Source organism: Populus nigra, chromosome 2 (assembly GCF_951802175.1).
Source record: "Populus nigra chromosome 2, ddPopNigr1.1, whole genome shotgun sequence".
Taxonomy (NCBI): domain Eukaryota; kingdom Viridiplantae; phylum Streptophyta; class Magnoliopsida; order Malpighiales; family Salicaceae; genus Populus; species Populus nigra.
The window spans coordinates 46283332-46306791 of record NC_084853.1 but is presented as its reverse complement, the minus strand read 5'-3'; the positions used below and the strand labels follow the sequence as shown (position 1 = coordinate 46306791).

The 23460-nt window shown below is 32.7% G+C and overlaps 3 protein-coding genes across 4 annotated transcripts; all 3 read right to left on the bottom strand.

The window, feature by feature from the left end:
* Positions 1 to 866: 866 nt before the first annotated feature.
* LOC133681934 (cytochrome P450 734A1-like) lies at positions 867 to 3192 on the bottom strand. The gene is made up of 4 exons (XM_062105139.1): positions 2645 to 3192; positions 2229 to 2473; positions 1734 to 2097; positions 867 to 1546 (listed from the first exon to the last, which is right to left on the bottom strand). The coding sequence occupies exons 1-4, from the start codon at positions 3128 to 3130 to the stop codon at positions 1133 to 1135; spliced, it is 1509 nt and encodes a 502-aa protein (XP_061961123.1). The 5' UTR covers positions 3131 to 3192; the 3' UTR covers positions 867 to 1132.
* Positions 3193 to 6374: 3182 nt separating this feature from the next.
* Positions 6375 to 9162, bottom strand: LOC133683133 (cytochrome P450 734A1-like). The gene is made up of 4 exons (XM_062106662.1): positions 8552 to 9162; positions 8130 to 8374; positions 7201 to 7564; positions 6375 to 7016 (listed from the first exon to the last, which is right to left on the bottom strand). The coding sequence occupies exons 1-4, from the start codon at positions 9035 to 9037 to the stop codon at positions 6597 to 6599; spliced, it is 1515 nt and encodes a 504-aa protein (XP_061962646.1). The 5' UTR covers positions 9038 to 9162; the 3' UTR covers positions 6375 to 6596.
* An 8825-nt stretch (positions 9163 to 17987) lies between these two features.
* LOC133682815 (UMP-CMP kinase 3-like) lies at positions 17988 to 22776 on the bottom strand. Of its 2 annotated transcripts, XM_062106345.1 has the most exons (9): positions 22618 to 22776; positions 22241 to 22314; positions 21851 to 21968; positions 20428 to 20584; positions 20222 to 20302; positions 19952 to 20059; positions 19794 to 19865; positions 18673 to 18724; positions 17988 to 18181 (listed from the first exon to the last, which is right to left on the bottom strand). In XM_062106345.1, the coding sequence occupies exons 2-8, from the start codon at positions 22290 to 22292 to the stop codon at positions 18713 to 18715; spliced, it is 600 nt and encodes a 199-aa protein (XP_061962329.1). In that variant the 5' UTR covers positions 22293 to 22314; positions 22618 to 22776; the 3' UTR covers positions 17988 to 18181; positions 18673 to 18712. The 2 variants fall into 2 exon arrangements, with proteins under 2 accessions (XP_061962329.1, XP_061962328.1); XM_062106344.1 differs by lacking the exons at positions 17988 to 18181; positions 18673 to 18724 and having other exon boundaries at positions 19548 to 19865; positions 22241 to 22316; positions 22619 to 22749.
* Between the last annotated feature and the right edge of the window lie 684 nt (positions 22777 to 23460).

Genomic DNA, 23460 nt, shown 5'->3' with positions numbered 1-23460 from the left:
AGCAAGAGAAGCTAGCTAGCCATATACATGCTATTCACTAGGAGGGAGAAATTAACCAGTGTGGAGGAATTAACACCATCATTACTCATCAAGGAAGGGATAACACTGCTCTCAGTCTCAGTCTCAGCCTCAGGTCCACTGCAAATATGATTGTCTAAGCAATCATTTCCTCTTCTTCTTCTTCTTTTTACTAGTGACGCTACAGCATTTGAATTTATTTATTTATTTATTTATTTGTCGAATATTGGGTCCAACCTTCTTTCTTTTCTTCTATTTATTTATGAATGGAATGATTCAATATTGATTGCTACCCAAATTGCAATCATGCATTACATGTTTCTTTCACATGGAACCAAATTGAACAGCATATCTTATCAACTTGATGATGGTGGTAATTAAATACTAGCAATTATTCAATATATTATTCTTGTTTGATTGCATATCTTGTCACATGGAGATGGGAGAGATTTTGATAACTTTTCTTTGTTGGAGAGTAGGTCGGCATGTCTATAACACAAATTAGAAGAAAACTTTACATAATTGGAGCCAATAATTGGTGTTTGCTTGGCATATTATGAGAACCCGGCTGCTATAATTTTCTACCTATTAAAAAACTTAAATATTTTTTAAAAAATTACTCACACCATACTATCGTTTAGTCGTTTTTATATTTATTCTCCGTATTTAAAAAAAAAATACAGTTTATATCTTTAATAAATATAAAATATACTAATTTAGAATAAAAACAATTACCTGAAATTATTAAAAACATGAATGGAACAGGTAAGTATAGCATAGCATGATGAGAGTAATTTTTTCAATATTTTTCTTAAAAACACCTGTTCTGTGCAGCAAAACACCAAACATAACGCTTTTCAATTCCATTAAATCAGACAAAAGCACACCATAAAATATATAAAACATGGCAAGAAAGTAAAAAAAAAAAAAAAAACACTACCGAACAGAAGTACACACAACTCACCCAAGGTTTGAATCATAATATTTGAGACATCATAGTGTGCATATACTCGTGAAATGGGCCTTCTGCAGTTCAGCATAGGATTCACCGTACAACCACTTAGAAACTCCATTGCTTTAAAGACAACGCCACCACACAAAGCTCCTTTCAATTTTAAATCCTGCGAAAGAGGATCTGTGCACCAAATTGAGGTTGTGTGCTCAGCAAGAGGCTTGGTGCATGAACATAGGTGGGCGACACAACGAAAGAGTAACTCCTTATTATCATGGCTAGGACAATTTTTACCTCCATGACTGCTAAATTTTTACCAACACACATTCGGGGACCTATCCCAAATGGAAAAAATGAAGCCAAGTGATTTCTTGGCTCATTGAATCTTAGGGGATTGAACTCATTAGCATCTTTCCCCCATATATCAGGGTCATGATGAACAGAAGGCAAGGCTAAATAGAAATGAGTGCCGGCAGGAACGTCGAGGGTTCCCAACTTTACGTTCTTAGATGTTTGCCTCGGCAACATCACGACTGGAGGATAAAGTCGCTGTGTTTCACAGAGAATTGAGTTCACCTATAAGAAAAAACCAAGATATAAATCGTTACAAACATGAAAATGAAATTTCTAAACGGAGTTATATATATATATATATATATATATATATATATATATATATATATATATATATCCTTCAAATACTTTGACTCTTTTCCAACCCACAACACTTTGAAGCTGTCAAGTAATCAAGGACCATACTTACAATCTTAAGGTCATTTAACTTCTCTGCAGCTATAGACTCATTCTCTCCGAAGATGGAAAACACTTCTTCTCTTGCCTTGTTTTGCCATTCTTGATGCAATGCTAAAAGGAGAAGTGCCCAAGTCAAAAGATCAGCAGTAGATTCCTTTCCTGAAAAGTAGAAGGTCTTGCATTCGTTTATAATCTCCTCAATCCCTAGTTTCTCTTCTTCGCCCTCTTGATTTTTATAGGAAGACATCAACAGACTGAGCAGGTTTCTTGAATTCTCTCTTTCACTGTTGTTATTTTTTATCAAGTTGCGTATTGCTTCACGAGTTTCCCTGTCAAATCTCCACCTCTCCCTGTTCTTTTTGGTGGGCAAAAACCTGCATATAAATGAAGCAACAAAGTATATCACAAAAGCCACTCGGTAAAAGAAATATGATCCAAAATGCGTAGACTCTCGATATATAATTAAATTAAATAATGTATAACTGATGAGAAATAAAACATTCACCTGAATCCGGGAATATAGACATTTCCAAAAGCCTGGTAGGCAAGGTACTTGTGTTGATCTTGTAACAAAAATATACGTTTCCCTTCTTCATAATTGCTTCCAAAAGCCGTTTTGGCTATAACATCTGAGGTGAAGTTTTGAAGCTCTCTATGCACATCAACCTCAAATTCATCTCTCCCTCCTCTTATTTCCTCCCACTTGATTAGCATCTTGGTAATGCTTTCCACAATTTCCGGCACCCAGCACTGTAAAATAAAGACTTGAGCAGGGAGTTTTTTAAGCTATCAATCTAGTGTGAGATTTTTGTCCAAGTTGCGATTAAGAGACGGCCAAGGCTGTCATGTTTATAGTAAAATTCAACTTGGGCGTAAACCAGAAAAGAAGCTGTCATGTTTAGAGAGAGCAAAAAGGCTCACCTTAACCCGCTCAATCATAAACGCCTGGTTTGCGATCCTCCTATGAAGAGCCCACTCCTCACCATCCAACCCATTAAGTCCCTGTCCAAAGAGCAGCTTGGCTAGAGGGTTGTTTCGAGCCTTCTGAAACGAGCCATCACCTGTATTCATGAGAACCTCCTTGATCATATCAGGGTCCGATATAGCCAACGTTGGCTTGGTTCCGAACCAGTAGAGGAACGTCTTCCCATACTTGCGCGACCACTCGTAGTAAAATGGGGCAACTCGGTGGACGATATCGTGGTTAAAAGGCATTGGCTTTGATCTTACTTCACTAAATAGACGGCGATACTCGGGTGTGTTTCCGAAGATTGGACGGTAGTTAGGGCCACTTATGCCTTGCTTTCTGAAGTAAACTTGTGTTCTCCATGGCACCCATATCACCGAGTGTATAAATTTGAAGATGCAGACGACTAGTAACACAAGCAAAATAAAAAGAAGATGCATTGCTAAATCTGCTTGCGAGTGTGTGTTAGCTAGTGAAAGGGAGAGAGAAGGTAGCTTGGAGGTAGTGTGTTTAGGGTGCGCTCAAGGAAGGGGTATATATTAAGAAATTTTGCCTTTTATTTTATTAATATAATATTTCTCATTTGATCCCTATAAATTTTTATTCCAAATCCTTTATCTTTCTGTTCTTTATTTAATACCTTTTGAATTACAATTAATATTAATATAATTCATCATTTATTAAACATTTCTTATCACATTCATGCAAAAATAAGAATAAATTGCATCGTATTATCAAATAAATAAATAAACTATACCAAGATGTTTTTACATAATTTTTTTCCACAAAAGACAATAAGAAATATATAAGACCACCTTTTCATTTCTTAGAAATTAGAAACTAATTAGTAAGATATATATATATAAATAAATAATTGGAGAAAATATTTTACTCAAACTGAAATGACAATAAAACCCATAAATCGTTGTGAAAAAATAAATTTAAAGATCTCATCTTTGTGTTCTTAGAATTTGTTCACTTAACCTATAATTATTGATTCCATATATATATGTTGTTACAGAATAATATAAATCATATCCTGGAACCTTATCTAACAACTTAAGTTAGTGGGTTGAGATGGTCGTTTGACATAGTATCAGAGTCTTGATGACTAAGCGGTTATGATTTCAAATCTCACCATCCATATTTATTTGATAAAAAATTAAGTATAAGATAATGTGGATCTACGCAAGTTTCAAGTTCAAAAAGCTTTCACTTAAGGAGATGTGTTAAACATTGAGATAATTCTTTGATATATGTTACCTATTACACTTAAATACCTTTATTTTAAGATGACATTTTATATTTAAGTGGGGCCTATATCACCATATAATTAAATTGTCTTAGATTTATTTTTCTAAGATAATCTCTCAATTTATATATTTTTTAAATAATTTTTTTGGTGATATTGATCTTACACTAATATAAAAAGTCATTTTATAAATAAAAATTATATATATATATATATATATATATCCTATTCGCAAACATGGCAAGATAGATACTTGATATAAGTAATTATTGAGTTAACTCAATAATAAATTTAGAAATTACAAAAGGTTTATTGAACAAATTCAAAGAACATAAAGATTAATTAATCAAATTAGAAACACAAGAATAAAAAAAATGATATAAATATAGGAATAAATTTAGGATTTCTTTTTCCAAGATTCAAATACTTATAAATCATAAATAAACTACTTATCACTCTTTTTGTTTGATATTTAGTGAAGTTTTAATTACAGCTACAAGAAATTAAAAAGACTAATATTTAAAATAGCAGCTAAGTGAAGTTAGAGTAATATCAACTATTTTTGTTTTTTGAAATTCTATTATTTATTAATATGTAGCATAGTTGATCAGTGAATGTACTTACTTTTTATTATATCATTTAATGATCGATTCTTATAAGATATTTTAAAAAATATATTTAATTTCTTATGAATATACACCAATTCAAACGTAAATGTTCTCTTTAAAACACGAGAAAAAAATTAGTTTGAATATTAGTTCAGAGATACCGTTTTTATTAAAATCTAAAAAAAAAATAGATATTTCTTTTTAAATTTGGCTAACGGATGTCCCTATAATACTTATTAAAAGTTATTAATTTAGGTTGTTTTTTAAATTGACTATTTTATTATTTTTTATGAGGTCAAATATATATTTTCTTTCTTTCTTCTTTTCTTTGCATCTATTTTTCTTTCTAAAATAATCTCTTTAATTAATAACCCCCAGTTTTTTCAACACAAAGCTAAACTAACATTAGTACTGTGGCTGAAATCATTCTTTATATATATATAAAATTGATGATGGGTTGCATCAATCTTTTAACTTTCTTTTATTGCAATCTGTATACCCTATTATTTAACACCTCACCTGAGATAAAATAATACCTCACCTGAAATGATCATCGATCGGTCCCCACCAAGAAAGGAGATCGGATTCACCAATTTTCTGGCGAGATCGCGGTGGCAGCCCCACAACGTTTAGTGCAAAGATATCGAATAGTTGAATCTCCCACATGCATTTCGATGATGGCATGTCTCCTTTGTGTTGGAACTATAGTTTTCTGTTCGGACTCAAGAACTCAACAGAATAGAGTTGTCAACTCAATTACTCATATGGCAACACATACAAAGACTTGTTTTGTTTACAGGAGATTAGGGTTCGCTCCTTACAAATGATGATCTTTGTTTGCCAGAATTAAATAGAGAAGAAGAAACAACCATTTCATTGTGATGGTGCAGATACTTTTTACCACAAAAAAAAATATATTATTGGCCCAAACGCAACACTTGTTGCCGTTTGGGCGGAGGCCTAAAAAGCAGTACCCACGACATTTGAATCGTGGCCCAAATGGCAGTATACACCCACACATGAATAATTTTTTTGAGTTCCAAGGATAGAGAACTTGTTGCCCAGCACAAAAAAATTTCTATTTTTTACTAATAAATTCTTTACAAATATATACTTTTATACAGTACTGGTATCATATTTTTAGTTAATGTTCGCAATATAACATACACTACATACCTGAAATTTTTTTTAGAGCAATGCATATCACTAATATTTACTGATAACTCCACAGATAACAATATCAAAATATTATTATAACTTTGATGGGTAATTTAATTGGTTAGATTTTGAATTTACTCTTTAACGATCACGAGTTTGAGTTCTCTCAGAGTCACTAGAGGTTCATATGGTCGTTAACTTTAAGGCTCGTGAGATTATTTGAAGTGCGTGCAAACAGACTCGAACATTTATATTAATAAAAAATATATATTATAATTAATAATTTTTTTCTTATATATTTACCCACTTAAACATAATAGAATTCATAGTTTAGGAATGACTTTTTTTTTCCCGAAATAATCAAACTTAACACAACCAAATTCAAGTTCACATGTCTTGGCTCAGCCATCTTGCTATGTGAAAAGACTATCAAAGGCCTAATTTCAATGTGAAATTTTTTCACACTTCATCATATTTGAAATGTCGATCGCTCAGTCATCTTGCTCAGCGGAAGTTTTGTTTCTTATGTGAAAGCACCAATGTCTAGTTCTTAGAAGACTCGGATCGAAGCACTAAGCAAGGAGAAACAATGCATTAACGCTGTACCCACCCGTGCCCCAGAGATATTTTTTGGTGGGTAAATTCTTCTTTTTCACTGTCAACAAATAAACCAGAAAATTAATGCCATCCAACAATTTTATGTTGCGATCATCATACTGTGCCTTCTGCGCAAACATATCAAATATAACACACTTCAATTCTGTCAAATAAAATAGGACACCTGACACCACATTATACGGCCAAGAGGGTTACTGAAATCCCAATACTATAAGCATAAATTAAGACACCAGACCACAGACCACAGACAACAGACAACTCTCTCAATTTTTAACTTGTAATCCGGCGGAGGAGGAGTTGCGCACCATACTGAGGCTGCATGCTTATCAGGAGTCTTGGGGCATGAAGGTAGGTGGCGGACACTACGAAAGAGTAATGCCTTAATATCATGGCCAGAGCAACTTTTGCTTCCATAATGGCTAAATTTTTACCAACACAGATTCTAGGACCTAGCCCAAATGGAAAAAATGAAGCCAAGTGATTTCTAGGCTCGTTGAACCTCAGCGGATTGAACTCGTTAGCATCTTTTCCCCATATATCAGTGTCATGATGAATAGAAGGCAAGGCCAAGAAAAATTGTGTGCCAGCAGGAACATCGAGGGTTCCCAACTTAACGTTTTTGGTTGTTTGCCTCATCAACATCACTGCTGGAGGGTAAAGCCGAAGTGTTTCATGGATTATCAAGTTCACCTATAGGAAAATACCGATAACAACAGATATGTGAAAAGTTAGGATATTCACTTAGGACATGTGCCCCGTGTTAAAATTTTTGGAAGATTTGCCATTGTGATTACTCTAGATGGCCTGCGTAAAACGTAACTAGATTCTCTATGATAGAAATTAAACTTAGAAAGCAAGAAAGGAATCGACTTACAATCTTAAGATCATTTACATTCTCTGAAAGTAGAACTTCATTTCCTCTGCAGACAGATAACACTTCTTCCCGTGCCTTGTCTTGCCATTCCTGATGCTGTGCTAAAAGGAGAAGTGCCCAGGTCAAAAGATCTGCCATGGATTCCTTTCCTGCAAAGTAGAAGGCCTTGCATTCGTTTATAATCTCCTCAACCCCCAATTTCTCTTCCTTCCCATCTTGATTTTTATAAGAAGACATCAGTAAACTAAGTAGATTTCTTGAATTTTCTCTTGCTTTGCTGTTAGTTTTGATCAGATTCCTTATTGCTTCACGAGTTTCCCTCTCTATTCTCCACCTTTCTCTGTTCTTCTTGGTGGGCAAAAACCTGCATATTGAGGAAGCCTGAAATTAAACCCCAAAGTCATTTGCCAAAGAAAATATCAAAATCCCTGGATTCTCAACATATCCCAACTCTATACAATCAGTCAAACTAAACATCTCCAGCTACTGCTATACAAAAAAGATTGTTCCCGTCAAAATTCAATGCAGTTTAACCTGTTTTTTGTAATCCAACATAATAGAAGGATCCATCAGGCAAGAAGTTGAACAGCAATCACGTTGACAAGTTTGATTACTCGGTCAGTTCATTGTCGACTTGCTGTTACAACAGGAAGCCAAAGACAGTTATAAATTTTCAGAATTGTAAAAGATGGAATTTTGACCAAGTTTTTCCATAACAGATGCTTTTCATGTAACACATCTCTCCTGTATTGCTTTGAAATGGGAGCATTCCCCATGATTTCCTTTGATTAATGAAATATATTCACTTATCAATTATAATTATTATAGTTCTCCATATATGCTCAGCCTAGCATGCTTATTTGACTCAAGACAAACATACGAAAGTTCGAGTAGCGACATTTTTAATGAACCCGAAGGAAAACGATCACCTGAAACCTGGGATGTAGACATTTCCTATAGCATCGAAGACAAGGTGCTTCTGTTTGTCCTGTAACGAGAATACTCGCTTCCCCTCCTCATAATTGCTTCCAAAAGCTGTTTTGGATATAACGTCTGATGCAAGGTCTTGAAGTTCTCTATGTACATCCATCTCAAACTCATCTCTTTCTCCTCTTATTTCCTCCCACTTTGTTAGCATCTTCTTAGTGCTCGCCATAATATCTAGTCCCCAACACTGTAAGAAATATTTCGAGTCAGGTAAGAGAAAATTAATGTCCAACTTGCACATACTGATCAAACAGGAATATTAAGAGAAATTCTTCACATAATGATCCAACATTTCTGAGAATCCAGGACCTTTACTACTAATTGTAAACGTGAAGATATTAAAGTTAGTTTTAACGTTCCCCACCTTAATCCGCTCCATCATAAAAGCCTGGTTGGCGATCCTCCTATGAAGAGCCCACTCCTCGCCGAACAAACCATTAAGCCCCTGTCCGAAGAGCAGCTTCGCCTGAGGGTTAAGCCTTACCTTCTCAAATGATCCACCACCCGTGTTCATGAAAATGTCCTTAATCATGTCAAGATCAGCTGTAGCCAATATGGGAATGACTCCAAACCAGTAGAGGAACGTCTTCCCATACTTGCGTGACCACTCGTGGTAAAATGGGGTTACCCGATGGACAATATTGTGGTTAAAAGGCATTGTTTTCTTCCGTGCTTCAGTAAATGAATTACGATACTCTTCTGTGTTCCCAAAGATCGGGCGGTAGTTTGGACCACTGATGCCTTGCTTTCTAAAATGCACATGGATTCTCCATGGAACCCATATCATTGAGTGTATGAATCTTAGGACGCAGACTGGTAGTAACACATAAAGAAGACAGACAAGATGCATGTCGAACTCTCTCTCTCGATGTCCTTCTTGCTACTTCAGTACTTCCCCCAAGCAAGAGTTGTATAATAAAACTTACAGGCTACTTCATTGATGTTTTTTTTTTCCAGCATAGTAAGAAAAATTAATAAAACAATACATTATAAAAAATATTTAGAAAAACAAACACGCTGCAAATTTTATATTAGGCTCGTTAGTCATATGCAATACTTTTTTCCATATAAAATTTATTAAATATTGTTAATGGTTATCATAAATGATGAGCGATAATTATTTTTTAATGTATGTATACATGTTCATCAGTTCTTGCAGGACTGCAGGAGGCTCGAAAAGCAGCATTCATTATTCGTGAATGGATCAATGTGATGAGATGTGTTGTGATCAATACTATACTTTTTTTTTTTAATTTTCGTGGGGTGTCCGGGTCAGCTTGTGCGCACCACAACTGTTCCCCACAGCCCGCTGGACATCCTGCAAGCCCAGGAGCAGGTAAAGCACCGCGGGGGTGACAGGCGTGCACATAGAGGATCGAACCCGGGACAGGAGCGGAACAAGTCACACGATTGACCACAATAGCTAGACCCTTAAGTGCATGATCAATACTATACTTAATTTATGTTGTGATGAACTTTAAAAATTTAAAGGATTTTAAAAAATTAAAGAGGCTAAGCTTGTTAAAATGAACCTAGTTAAAGATGTGATGGATTATTGTGAACTAGATAAATTTTGATGCTAGCTTTTGGACGAGTGTTATAGGTTCATCAACGAGTTGTGATGATTTTTAGATTTTTCATTTATTTTTTAATATAATTATTAGAACGAATGTTTTTCTTCATTGATTAAAAAAAAAAAGGGTTAAGGCCCCGTCACTCACAAAAGCTTGTCACTGGCATTTTTTAAAATTAATATATTTTTTTATATTTTTAGATTTTTTTAATATATTAATATAAAAAATAATTTTATAAAATAAAAAAACTATTATTTTAATATATTTTGAAACTATAAAAAATAAAACAACGTGAATATATTTTTCCAAATCAACTGTACACAAACAAAATGTTATCTGACATAACAAGATGATATTACCCAGTGTATTTATCCGATCTCCATTAATTAATGGAAGGAAATAAAGGAGAGGGGGGCCGGGAAGATGGATGCCGGTCCGACTGAAAACATGATTGTCCACGCTACCATTACAATATTAATATTTTTCTTTTTTTTCTACTCCTACTTTTGACAGTGCAGCATCCACTACGTCTTGTGCTTGAATTTTATTTTATTTTTTCCTTACAACTTTTGGTAGTGCAGTATCCACTACGTCCGGTGCTCTAATAATGTATTAATTGTTCTTTTTTGTGCATCTCAGCTTGTCTAACCGATGATGATGCTAATTAAGAAACAATTGATGATGTAGTGCGACAACCACAGATATTATAGAATTTAATTTCCACTATTTAATTTTGTCGCTTGAATGGAAGATGAGAGACTGAATTAAAGCATGATTTATGCGTTTTGTGTGGAGCATGATATCCCACAACTACCCTTGTTTAATTTGATCTTTGAAGAGTTAATCTGAATTTCTTACATTATTATAGATGAAGTGTTTAAAATTATGATTGCGGTTACTTTTTAAAAGTTTTTCACTTGAAAATATATTAAAATAATATTTTTTTAAAAATTGATGGATGCACATCAAAAAAATATAAATATATCAAAAAAATATTAATTTAAAATAAAAAAATAAAAAAAATATTTTTTAAAAAAATATTTTTAATACACAAAAACAAACATTACAAGATCACCTCCTCATGAATAATTTATACAAAAAACACATCACAGACCAATAGAGGTTCTCCATATACAAATAAGCTTCCTTCTGGCCCAATTATAAAGCCCAGGAAGAATACGAAACCAACAAACTCCAAATAAGAAAAACAATTGTTATGCGGTCAGTAGAAAATTCAGGGCCAAATAAGCAAGCCATTATTAGAGTATAAACGAGTAAAAATCAAAGTTTGGTAACGTCAACCTGCAAATAAAATGGAAGCGTGGTTCAATCCAAAGGAGAGATTAATGAGTTATGGTATTTATCATAGAACTAGAGTAGAAATGATGGAGATTTATAACTTTGTTTTAGTTAAAAACCTGTACAAATCCTTAGGAATACCATGATCATGAAACTCTTGCTGTCTTTTGTCCTTCGCAGGAAGAAAAAATTATTATAACTTGGATAATTGATATAAGGGTAAATTCTAGTTTATCCTCTAAGATTTATGGATTTATGGGGATTTCTCAATTTCACTTAAAAATATTTTTTAATGATTTTTTATTATTTAAATTCATTCTTTCTTATTGGATAATATTGAGAAAATTCTATTTAAATTAAAATATTTTCCCTTATGATCACATAAATTAATAAGAGAAAAATTGAAACTATAATAAAATGCTAGCTTTTAGGTTGAGATGATTACTTGACATGGTTAATCAAAGCGTTGATGATCAAGCGGTTACGAGTTCGAATCTCACTATCCTTATTTATTTGATAAAAAATAAATATAAGGTAATGTAAGTCTGTACAAGTTTTAAATTCAAAGAGCTTTCATTTGAGAGGATATGATAAAAAATAATATAAATCATATTTTAAGATTTAATCTATCAACTTAAATTATTAGATTGAGATGGTTTTTTATCCATTGATAAAATTTTAAAAATATACTATAAACTTTAATGGGAAAAGTTTAAACACTGATTAAATAATTCTTCCCGGGAATATTAAAAGCTGATTAATTAACTTTACAGAAACTTGAGGGTAAATGCATAATGCAGCCGCCCTATATTTCACGAGCATTAAAATATCTGAAGCCTATCAACCTCGGGCTCGTTCCCTTAGGTTGGGTATTCAACAAGCTACAGTCCGCAGGTAATTAGCGCTTGTTTTTTGAAATTAGATTATTGATTAATATAAAGAAGCGATAATGATATAAAGTATGAAACAAGCATGACATTACAAAAGCATATTCAAATGGGGAAATATTTAGTGGGATATGGGATAGGGTAATGCAAGGTTGGAAAGAAACTATAAGATATGGTAGTGGGAGAATATGATTTGACTTGTGAGTAGAGAAATTGAAGAGGAATTAAGAACATTATGCTGTTTGTACTGTTTGGAAATTCCCTCCTCTGTCGGATGGATCCAATACTTTAAGATGGATTCAAAACTTAGGCTAAATATTAACGTGTAGTTTGCACGAGTTTACTGATCTAACTTTTAGTTTAATTTGAATTTAAAACTTTGATGTAATATAATTAATTTTATGGGTTTAAAAACAATTTGGATATTCAGTAAAAAAAATATTTTGATTTTTTTAAAAATTAAAATGATTTATTTTTAATATTAAAATATTAATATATATTAGATTAATTCAGACTTCATATTTAACCAACCAAACTCAAGACTTGAATGATGTATCCTGTCGGCCTTAAAAACTATTAGAGCACCTCTATAAATTAATTTAACCAGGCAATTCATTGAATTTATGGTAACCCAGTGTTTGTTTCACCTACCATATACCCACACCATTAATTAAAATAAAATAAAAACGAACAAGTGGCGTTCGTGGTTGCCGATACATGTTTCTTTACCAAACTAAAGAAACTGGATCACATGAAAAATAATACTGTAGCCTAATTAATTTCATTAATTAAATTAAAATAAAACCGAACAAGATCAATATATAGAGAGCTAGTTTGCAGAAAATTACAGAATTATATATTGATTATATAGCCATTAACTAACTCAAAGCTGGTTTTGTTGCAAAAACGAAAGAAAATGAAAAAAGAGACAACGTTTTTCATTTTGATGTTGATGATCATGGCGAAGAAGAACCTGATTTCGACAGAGAGGACAGGTGGAATGAGACTGGAACCAGGCGTCTATGCACGCAACATGGAAGCAGTGCTTGCATTTCAGCAACTTCCTCAGCCTTTCACCATCCACGACTTCATGGAGGCAAACCACGCAATATGGGGTCTCGTAATCATTGTTCTTTTTGGGATGATGCTTTTGGCGAAAGGTGAAAGAAGGGATGTGGTTTTTTCTCCAGAGTACCTCTGTGCATAGTCGTATGGCAAAGATGATGACTATGATGACAATGGTGCTCTTGCAATTTGCTGTGGCTGCTATACAGCTAGCTACTTTTCTCATCACCAACTCCATCTCATCTTTCATCATCTTGTAAGACAGATAATATCGAAGCTGTTTGCATATGTATCGTGAAGAGGAGAGGAGAGAAGAATATCGAAGCAGCCAGCAACCTTGTCGAAACAAACCATGCTACATCAGACGAATGCGTGTTGTTCCCTGGAGAATAGCGAACAAAAAAAAGGAAGGCAGAGAGAATTAGGTGATATACTCTCGCACCGAAGGCACCATCAACAAGATGATGACTCGGCTGATCAACTACTCTTGATGATGAATTAAGCTTATATTAATGGCCACTTTATAAGGTGTCTTTCTTCTCTAATTTACGGTGCATTTTATAAGTATTTGAATGTATTTTTTTATTTTTATATAATAGATGTTTTCAAACCCACTTATTTCTGGACTAAAAATATTTTTTTAGCTTAAAAATATATTAAAATAATTTTTTTTATATATTTTTTTTATTTTTAACACTAGCATATCAAAATCATTAAAAAATATTAAAAAAATATTAATTTGATATTTTTCAAGACAAATATAGTTTTAAAAGGCATCTAAAAACAAAAGTTACCTGCACACTCCCATATAGATTTTAATTCAAATGAATTTAATTATTGTGTTTTTGAATTCTAATCTCAAAATCCAAACATAAAAAATCAAAAGAATTGACAAACAATAGCCTTGACAACGACCTCTTAATATTTTAACCATATTGTTTGGTCATCATGTATTTGAACATATTATAAGTATAGATAATCGTAGCTTCCAAAACAGTATTACATAAGCGTAGGGCATGCTAGAACTTCTTTTTTTTTTGGGTAACCCGAGATATTCGGGCCAGCTTACACGCACCACAACTAATTCTCGGATCCACTAAATACTCTGCAAGCCCAATAGACAAGTAAAACATTACAGGGATGACAAGCATTCACGCTAAGACTCAAACCCAGGTAATAAAAGCAACAAAACCTTACCTTTACCGCTAGGCCAGAAACCTTGATACAGGGCATGATAGAACTTATTATTACTTCTTGTGGAAAATACCGTTTCCGAACATAAAAAGTTGTTTTACATTTCGAGAGAGATTATTATTAAAAAAAAAAAATTGATTTTACACACACATGCAACCATATACTTATGATAAAAATCAACAATAATATCGGGGTTGAATGCTCCTATCAATATTTTTTTTTATCAGTTCAGTTAACCCAAGTTTTGAATTTATGTTCTTTATCACGTAACTAATAATTTTTACCAAATTAATTAAGCACAGACGGAGGCAATAATTGGGCTATATAGATGGAGTATAATGCCTGAGGTCTTCGAGCAGGGTACGTGCTTAGTGTTGTTTGAAGTAGCAGGAAAGAACAGGTACACCAAACTTCAAGATTGTCAATGCTTGAATTTTCAGCCAGTGCTCTGCTGCCATGCGTAACATGATCAAAAGGGAACAAACGTAAATTAAAGTCGATGATCCCCTGATGTTCTCTCCTCTCTATTTCCCCGACAGATCTTGATGTTTCTATATATATATATATATATATATATATATATATATATATATATGTTCAATTGAGAATTGAATATGAGAATTGCAAGTTATTTCTAATTGAAGTCACATTATCTAATCAAATATTGAGGTTGTTAGTTTCTTGAAACAAAAAAAAAAAACAAAAACAAAAAACACAAATACAAACACAAAAAATAAAATAAAAAACGTGTTTGGTTAAAAAACAAAGAAAAAAAATATGAATTAAATGATTAAAAAATAATTAAACATGTTTGGATAATTTTGATAAAAATTTTTGTTTTTTTTTAATAAATAAAATAATAGAATCTGGTTATTGTTTTGGGACAGAAGATACAAGGATAGATAGATAAATAAGATATATCTTTCTATATTTTTTTATTTAAAAATATATAAATTCGATAAAAAATTATTACTAAGCATATTTATTTTATATTTTTATTTTTTCAATCAAACAATTTCTTTTTATTATAAAACACTGATTAAACAAAGCTTATGGTGATAATGATTCATGCATTTTTTTTTCCCAGTATAATGAATATCTATTGATTGGAACTAGCTACTGACATCTTGTTTGAGGTATTAATGAATTCATGATTTACTACTTAACTAGTTTGAAGGCTTGTGCTAAACTAGGAGTTAAATTCAAGATTTTTTAACGTAACAAAAATACATACAGGTAGTTGTTTATTTTGGGTTTGAAATTAAATTATATGGCAATTATTCTAATATAACTTAGTTAATTTGATTGTTTTGAAGGTAATTGGTCAATTAATTAAAAAAAAAGCTTAATGATAAAATTAGCATAAAAAATCTCATGGTCTAATTTCTTGCCTAACTTGAATTTAAAATTAATTCATATAAGAGTTTTTCTGACATGACTAAGTTGATTTTGTCAATTCAAAGGTAACCTAACTAATCAATAAAAAGATTATGGGGACAAAATTGAAAAACAAAAAGATGAATTTGAGAGAGAAGAAACCTCTTGACCTGATTCTTTGCATAATTCAAATTTAAAATTATATCATGTAGGAGTTATCTTGACATGATCCGGTCACCTTAGCAAATCCATAAACAACTTAGACTATTATTAAAACAAAATCTAAGATGAAATTAAAAGTATAAAAAACAAAAAGGGAATCAACTCAAAAAAAAAAAAAGCTAGCTCCACTATTTAAGCATGTTTTGCAATGTGGTGTGGCAATGTTTTTGAAAGAAATTATTTTTAAAAAAAGTTAATTATTATTATTATTATGTGTTGATGTTAAAATTATATTTATAAAAAAAAATAACATTTTAAAAAAACCAGAATCATACTACTACACAATAAACCTAGACAGGCACTCATGTAAACAGTGAAGCTACATATGAAATTTCAGTATTTTAAGCATAGAAGGGTAGCGAAGCAGTCTTTGATCTCGCTATTCAATACTGAAGAAGTCAAATGAACCACTTCGTTTGACTATCTTGAACTGTTATGTATGTAGATTGAATTTGTTGTCGATGATCTGACAAGTTAGGTTACCAAATCCATTGACTTATAGCGGCCCAGCGCAGATTTTGTCGATGAACTGTTCTGCATTGATCATATATTCTGCACTTCAAAGAAATTCTTATAATTAATTGTTCTTATTAAATGCAATCTCATGGGTGTTTGGGTTATAATGTAAATTGTTTTTTATTGATTAAAAATATGTAAAACACACACACACACACACACACACACACATATATATATATATATATATATATATATATATATATTTCATTGTTAAAATCATAAAAAATACTAAAACATATAAAATATTACAATGATAAATAGTTAGAATCATGACACTGTTTACATGATCAGGTGAATTAATTTTACATGAACACTATTCCAGGTGAATTAATTAACTTAGTATAGACGTCAAAAGCAGCTCTTAGCTGTTTTGTGCGAACTAATGATTTTAATATAAAATATATGGGTCCCATACAAATAATAAATTATTTTTTAATGTTACCAAACATGATGTTTACGTGGTTTGCTTTAAAAGTTAAAGCTACCGCATAACAAACACCCTCTAAATACAATCTCATGGTTGTTTGGGTTATGATGTAAATTGTTTTTTAAAATATTATTTTAATTAAAAATCTCTCTCTCTCTCTCTCTCTCTCTCTCTCTCTCTCTCTCTCTCTCTCTCTCTCTCTCTCTCTCTCTCTCTCTCTCTCTCTCTCTCTCTCTCTCTCTCTCTCTCTCTCTCTCTCTCTCTCACACACACACACACACACACACACACACATATATATATATATCAATGTTAAAATCATAAAAAATACTAAAAATATATATAAATTTAATGTTTTCTAAATCAAAAACAATTTTAAAAAACATCTACATCAGAAATAAAAGCTGTAGCGTTTACCATGCAGCCATTTCAAATTTTTTTCTTTTATGAATCCATCTGGGATAAAATCAGCTAGCATGGAGGGACATTAGGGATGACATTTGATACCATGGTTGGGTTTTATATACTTGAATTAAAAATAACCATATGAACCCAAACAAGTATTGATTTTTAATATCTAAACCAAACCAAAACCAGAAACTTGAACCCAATCCGCACCTTAATGTTATAATTTACAATTAATTATTTATATACATGTAATTTTTTCAAACATTAAAATTATTTATTTAATTCAACTCGTTTAAGCCGTGTGTTTTGGACATGCTATATTCATATCAAACCTCAATCCAACTTTTTGCCCAAAAAGTCTGAAACTGCTGGATTAGTCTCGATCGAGCTGGGGGTGAAATTCTCATCTTTAAATAGGGTGATGACTTTAGTGATTCGAGATCAAAACTTGATACAGTAAACTGTATATTTACAATTAGCCCTTTAACCCTTCAAGACCGGAAGAGATGTAAAAAGTATAGTTTTTTTTTTTCAAGGTCATCCAGATGTTTCAGTTAAAGTTAGATTCGGAAAATTTGCTTTAGAAAACCAAGGTAACTTTTAATTACTCTTAAAGGGTAAATTTTCACAGTATAAAAAATTAGTTTAAGACTATCCCAAGAATAAATTTATTTTTATCTCCATCTTCACATCTGTAACCAATCTCCTCCATCTCTTCGGCTCCAAAACAATAAAAAAAAGTTACTTCCCAACCAATTCCCCTCGCTAGGCAAATTAAACATGACTAACAAAGAGAGAGAAGGAGATGGGAGAAAGGAGAGAATCGTAGGCTCAAAAGGAAGCATTATTGGTGCTTTATTACTATTTCATATTAGAACCTTGTCAGAGGAACAAGAATATAGAGGTTTATACCTCATCACATAAACTAAAACTACTATGATAAGAAGCATGATGTCCGCTTAATGAATGAACTATGCCTTCCCAATAACGTATAATGCAACTACACCATAAGAAAATATCACCTGAAAAGGAGAATAAATTCTGTTAATTATATAAAACCCGGTACAGATGCTAGTTGATGAAAGATGCAATGCATTATCTCCAAGCCTAGAAAGCTATGTTCCAAATGCAGACACGGACAGCTTGAAGAACTGAATAATTGCATATATTTTTTTGCAGCATCATTCACCATAGGACAGTTATGTTCCAATGGAATATCTCAAAGTATGCTTCTCATGCACTACTCTACAGAATATCTTCCAGTGTTCCTCCTGGAACTTGAGATAAAAAAGATCCTCACGAGCTTCATTTTGTGGAATTCACACACAACAATAACACCATGGGACTTGTTATTCATTGATGATAACAAAATCTCCAAATCTAGTAATGTTTCACCCAACACCGACCAACTTTAGATTTACATGGTGATTTTCAATCATTTTAGGAGGCATACATGAGATTAAAACATCAGCAGTTAAAGAGTATCTATAGGTCTAAACCAGAAAAATATTACCTTTATATTAGGTTTGAAATATCTGGTACAATGGAAACACCTAAACAGCAACCTGCACAAGTATAATCAATAAGGAGGGGAGGCCTATTTCCAGATAAGATAATCCACAACATGATCATCAATTAATTCCTTTTTCGTTTTAAATAAAAATTAAATTGAAAATTAAAATTAAAGACTTAGCAAAAGTGTTATCAAAAGTCAAATATTGCAGTCATGTCAATATGAATTTCCCTTTTGGAACCCTCATATCATGCGGCAATTACCTGTTAAGCACAAGCAATCTAGTTTATGGAGCAGAATTTTTAAATTCCATATGATTCCTAAGCATTGTTTCTCCATATTCCAAATGTCCTCAATTCTTGATACCTTCTCCATAAAACCAGAGTTGATAAACTTCTCCACTTACATTGAACTACCTTTTTGTTATGTTCAAGAGAAGTTGCTGTTATTGGTGGGCAACATGCATTAGGAAATAAAAGTTCTTAGCTATATCCTATGGCAAAGTAAAGGATCACACACAAGCACTTTCTTGTTTTATATACCGGGATATTAAATTGCATGCATCCACATCCTATCTGGTCACATAAAGGCCATTACTCAGTATTAGTCTCGCTTAAGCATGCCTGGAGGGTCCGAAAAGGTGCTAACAGTAAGCATTGTTGCATTAAGATAGTCTTTCCAGTACTCAAACTTGCACAGAAAATGCTCCTTCTAAGTTCTATGCATTGTACAAACCACACGCACGCACACCCACACGCACATCTTTTGAAAATAATCCTGACTGCATTCACAACCCAGGAAATGCAGGTCATCAGATGGCAACCGTAGATCCAATCAATAAACTACTTCTTTGCAAAAGCTTCTTGAAGGAAGCATTATAGGTTGAATTCTCATGTTATTTCCAAATGCTAGGTTATTTCCAAAATATAGGCTTCACAAAATGCATGGTATTTGTCAAGCAATACAATAACATGCATCATTCTGCATCAAAAGAAGACAAAGGTTGATTCTGCACACATTTCTGATGATATTATTCATAGCATAACAATGAATTTTCTCAAGATTACACATTTCTGTTTACAATGGAATTCCTACAAGATAGCACAGCAATGCTGCTTTACCTTCTCGTCTTTTGGGGTAAAGATGGCTTTAACTACCTCAAAAACCTCATCAATAGGCTTTGCAGCATCAACCTAGAGGTCAAGGAAAATATATCTGATGGTTATAGTAATCAAGCAATATTTATTTCAGTACAGAAACAATTGCATGAACATGTTACCTTTTGAACTTTCCCCTTGGAGTCATAATACTCAACCACAGGAAGGCTAGACTCTAGAAAAACTTTAAACCGCTTCCTTATTGTCTCAATGTTGTCATCTTCTCTTCCCTTAATTACCAAGAAAAGGAGAAGAAATGACGAATAAAGAAACATTAGAACATGAGATGAAAAAAATGGAACAAGAAAAACTAAGAATATGACCTCCTTTAGAAATATTTTATGTCCATGAATATTTATATTACATAGAGAGAGTTGTCACATTATTCCAACCTGGTTCCTGCTCAAAATACGCCTCTCCATCTCCTCTTCAGGACAATCAAAGAAAAGGACAAATGCCGGCTCAATTTTGGTCTGGATAATAATATATTATGGTAAGAATGCTATTCAAACCAAGCAGAAAGCAATCCCTCCCTTTACCACTTTAGCTACAGTCTATGGGGAAAATATTGGTACAGAAAATTGTGTAAAAAACTTACAACAGCTTCAAAAGCAGCTCGGTTTTCCTCATTGCGGGGAAAGCCATCAATCAGAAATTTGTCGTTTCCACTATCCTGCATTGCTTTTTGGAGGAGCTTTATTGTTACCTCTGAAGGCACTATCTTGCCCTCCTTAATCATGTTCTGAATCATGGTTCTGTAGACCACAAGGAACAAGATTACCAAGTGTTCACTGATAAGGTCAGGGCAGAAATTATAGAAGTTCCAAAATCTAACACCACACCACATGACCAAAAAGAACAATATATGAAGGGACATATAAGCCAACCCTGACTCAATATCCACACAAAAAAGTGCAGAAAATATAAGCCCTTGAAGGTTGATCCAAACAACATATTTAACATCTGGCTACATGAACAGGTAGGACAGGCAGAAAAATTCCAATCATTCGATACATTAGATGCAAAATGCACCCTATTCCAATAAAGAAAGACGGGCTTGGTAGGAATGAATACGAACACCACCAGCTTTAAGAAGGGGTAAACCTAAACACTCCCCTTTGGTATTCCTATACAAATATTCATCATCGACATAATGTGGAGAATGATCAAATTACTGAGAGCAAACCAAGAATGAGAGGAGGGAAACTAGCATGATCGTTGTTATGCAGCAAGGAAAGAGAGGTTCCATGAATCATTCTATTTTTATTTTATTTTTACATTCTGTAATGTTTTAGCTTTTCTTATAAATCTAATCTATTTAGGAAATTGCCGTGCTTGGGAACCTTAGAACTATTTAGGAATCTTACTTTATTCAGGAAATTAGAGCAATAGTTAGATGGTTCTCTATTTTTTATGGTTTTTTTTCCTATGATTAAAAATCCCTATTTAGTTTAGTACTGTTAAGGCTATTTGGTGTCTATAAAAGGAGCACCAAACCAATTCTGCGAAATCATAAAGACTTCAATAATGAATTATGAGCATTCAATTTAGTTTAAGGACTGTGGCCTGATAGGGTATCCTATTTACTTTAATGACATTTTATTCTTCTTCTTCTAAACTCCTCTTGCCACACTGTCCATATCCTATTCATAGCTGAAATCCACAACTTCCAGACAAGTTTTCTGATCTACATACCCTAACTCAACATGAAACCTTTGTGGGACACAGATTTACAGTCATCCTAGATCACCATGTCACTAAGAGAAGATTGAACAGGAGGGATGGAATGATCAAAAGCTTGAGAATTTACTCCCCAGCATCATTATAATAAACTGAGTAAGGAATCAAATAAGAAACAAACATTGTTTGTCAAGATATGGCATTTGAAGACTTGTTACAATGGTCCCAAATTATTTCTAGTAAACTTTTTTAAGGTAATCATGGAAAAACAGTGACATTTTAAAATTGATAGAGACAACAAATGTAAGGGTAGCTAAACAAAAAATGCGTGCAAGCCATACCCATTTTCAGAACCAGATCTAATTTCTGCTCGAAGAAGATCTCCAGCACTAAGATGAGTGTAACCAAAGTGTTCGACAATATTGGCACACTGGGTGCCCTTTCCACTTCCAGGGCCACCTGGTCACTCAAGAGAAACAATCAACCAGATGTAGGAAAAAAAAAAACTTTAAAGCACGCAGAAGAGGAAACGAAGACAGCTCCAAATAACCCAGATACGGATACAGTCCAGCTACCAATAATATGACATTTCATGCTCTTCTATCAACAATATTTTCAAGACACGACAACATTATTTAATTAAGGTATACAAAACAAGTGATGTCAGTAAGAACAGACAAACAATGAGTTATAACTAAAAACTGAAATGAAAGAAAAGAAAATGGTCTGACCCAAAACAAAAACAACAGTAGGCTTCTTCTCAGAATCACCGGCAGTCCCCATGAGCGTTTTTCAAATGCAGAATCTGCAAAGACAACACCACACCATAAAATGTGAGAAATAATATATAGCACAGGATGATTCTGGGGATGCAGTTCAATTCTTAATAGATCTGATCCTGAGACACCGCACCGACAGGTGGATCTACTTTACTATCCTCTGTTTATCAAATTTTACGTGATAGATCGGAAGAAACTGCAGGGTGAATTAGCACTAAGTATGAAATGCAGGTGCAAAAATAAAGAGAATGGGATCGTTTATCATATATAACCAAATCTATCTGAGAAAGGAAAATAGAGGCGAGATCTGATGCGGTGGCATAGCTTACCTTTTTTTTGAGGAGGGAGGGAGGGAGAGAATGGAAAGAAATGTTAACAGCTTTGTACCGCAGAGAGAGGAACCAGTTGAGGCGGAAGAGGGTGCTCTCTCTTTATATTTATACAGGAGGGGAGAGAGGGGTGTGATAGTTTAACAGTAACCCTCGGGATTTGTGAAATTACATAGAAATTTGAAGATCGATAAAAACTTAAATATTTATTTAATAATATATTGCATAGAAAGTTCTTTTTTGTCTAAAATATCTAAAATATTTTAAAAGTCTTTCTTGGGGGATTTGTTTGTAGTGCTTCGTTTGTTTTTTTTTTTATTTGTTGTCAAGTATTTTTTAAGAATGTTTTTTTATTTGTAAATATATTAAAAATATATATATTTTTTTATTTTTAATATTAGCATATTAAAATTGCTAAAAATAATATTAAAAATATTAATTTAATAATTTTTTAAAAATAAACATAGCATACTTAAATATATTTGAAAATGTAATACTAAGCAAGTGGTTTTCATATCAAATCAGATTATAAGTTGACACGGTCAAACTAAATTGACCAGATAAGTCAATCTACGATCCATTTATAACCCAAATAAGATATAGTTTTTTTTATATAAAAAAATCAAAGTAATATTATTTTATTTTTTATTTAAAAATATTAAAATAATGTTATTTTCCGATTGATGCAAATTAACCTGAATTAACTATCCAACTTATAACTCATGTCTCTTATCTACAGTTAAGTCATGGACAAAGCCAAGTTTTATAGCTATAATTATGATATAAAAAGGAGTTTTCATACTTGTTTGGTATTTTGATGTATATTATTTTTTAAAATACTTT

What these genes read in the sequence shown, in the direction of transcription:
- LOC133681934 (XM_062105139.1), bottom strand. Translation starts at nt 3,130, where the DNA reads ATGCATCTTCTTTTTATTTTGCTTGTGTTACTAGTCGTCTGCATCTTC. An exon ending in TTATGATTGAGCGGGTTAAG is followed by an intron (nt 2,474 to 2,644) that starts GTGAGCCTTTTT and finishes TTTATTTTACAG; the next exon opens with TGCTGGGTGCCGGAAATTGT. An exon ending in GTCTATATTCCCGGATTCAG is followed by an intron (nt 2,098 to 2,228) that starts GTGAATGTTTTA and finishes ATTTATATGCAG; the next exon opens with GTTTTTGCCCACCAAAAAGA.
- LOC133683133 (XM_062106662.1), bottom strand. Translation starts at nt 9,037, where the DNA reads ATGCATCTTGTCTGTCTTCTTTATGTGTTACTACCAGTCTGCGTCCTA. An exon ending in TTATGATGGAGCGGATTAAG is followed by an intron (nt 8,375 to 8,551) that starts GTGGGGAACGTT and finishes TATTTCTTACAG; the next exon opens with TGTTGGGGACTAGATATTAT. An exon ending in GTCTACATCCCAGGTTTCAG is followed by an intron (nt 7,565 to 8,129) that starts GTGATCGTTTTC and finishes CTCAATATGCAG; the next exon opens with GTTTTTGCCCACCAAGAAGA.
- LOC133682815 (XM_062106344.1), bottom strand. Translation starts at nt 22,292, where the DNA reads ATGGGGACTGCCGGTGATTCTGAGAAGAAGCCTACTGTTGTTTTTGTT. An exon ending in TACTGTTGTTTTTGTTTTGG is followed by an intron (nt 21,969 to 22,240) that starts GTCAGACCATTT and finishes TTGAGTGACCAG; the next exon opens with GTGGCCCTGGAAGTGGAAAG. An exon ending in GAGCTGCTTTTGAAGCTGTT is followed by an intron (nt 20,303 to 20,427) that starts GTAAGTTTTTTA and finishes ATTATTATCCAG; the next exon opens with ACCAAAATTGAGCCGGCATT.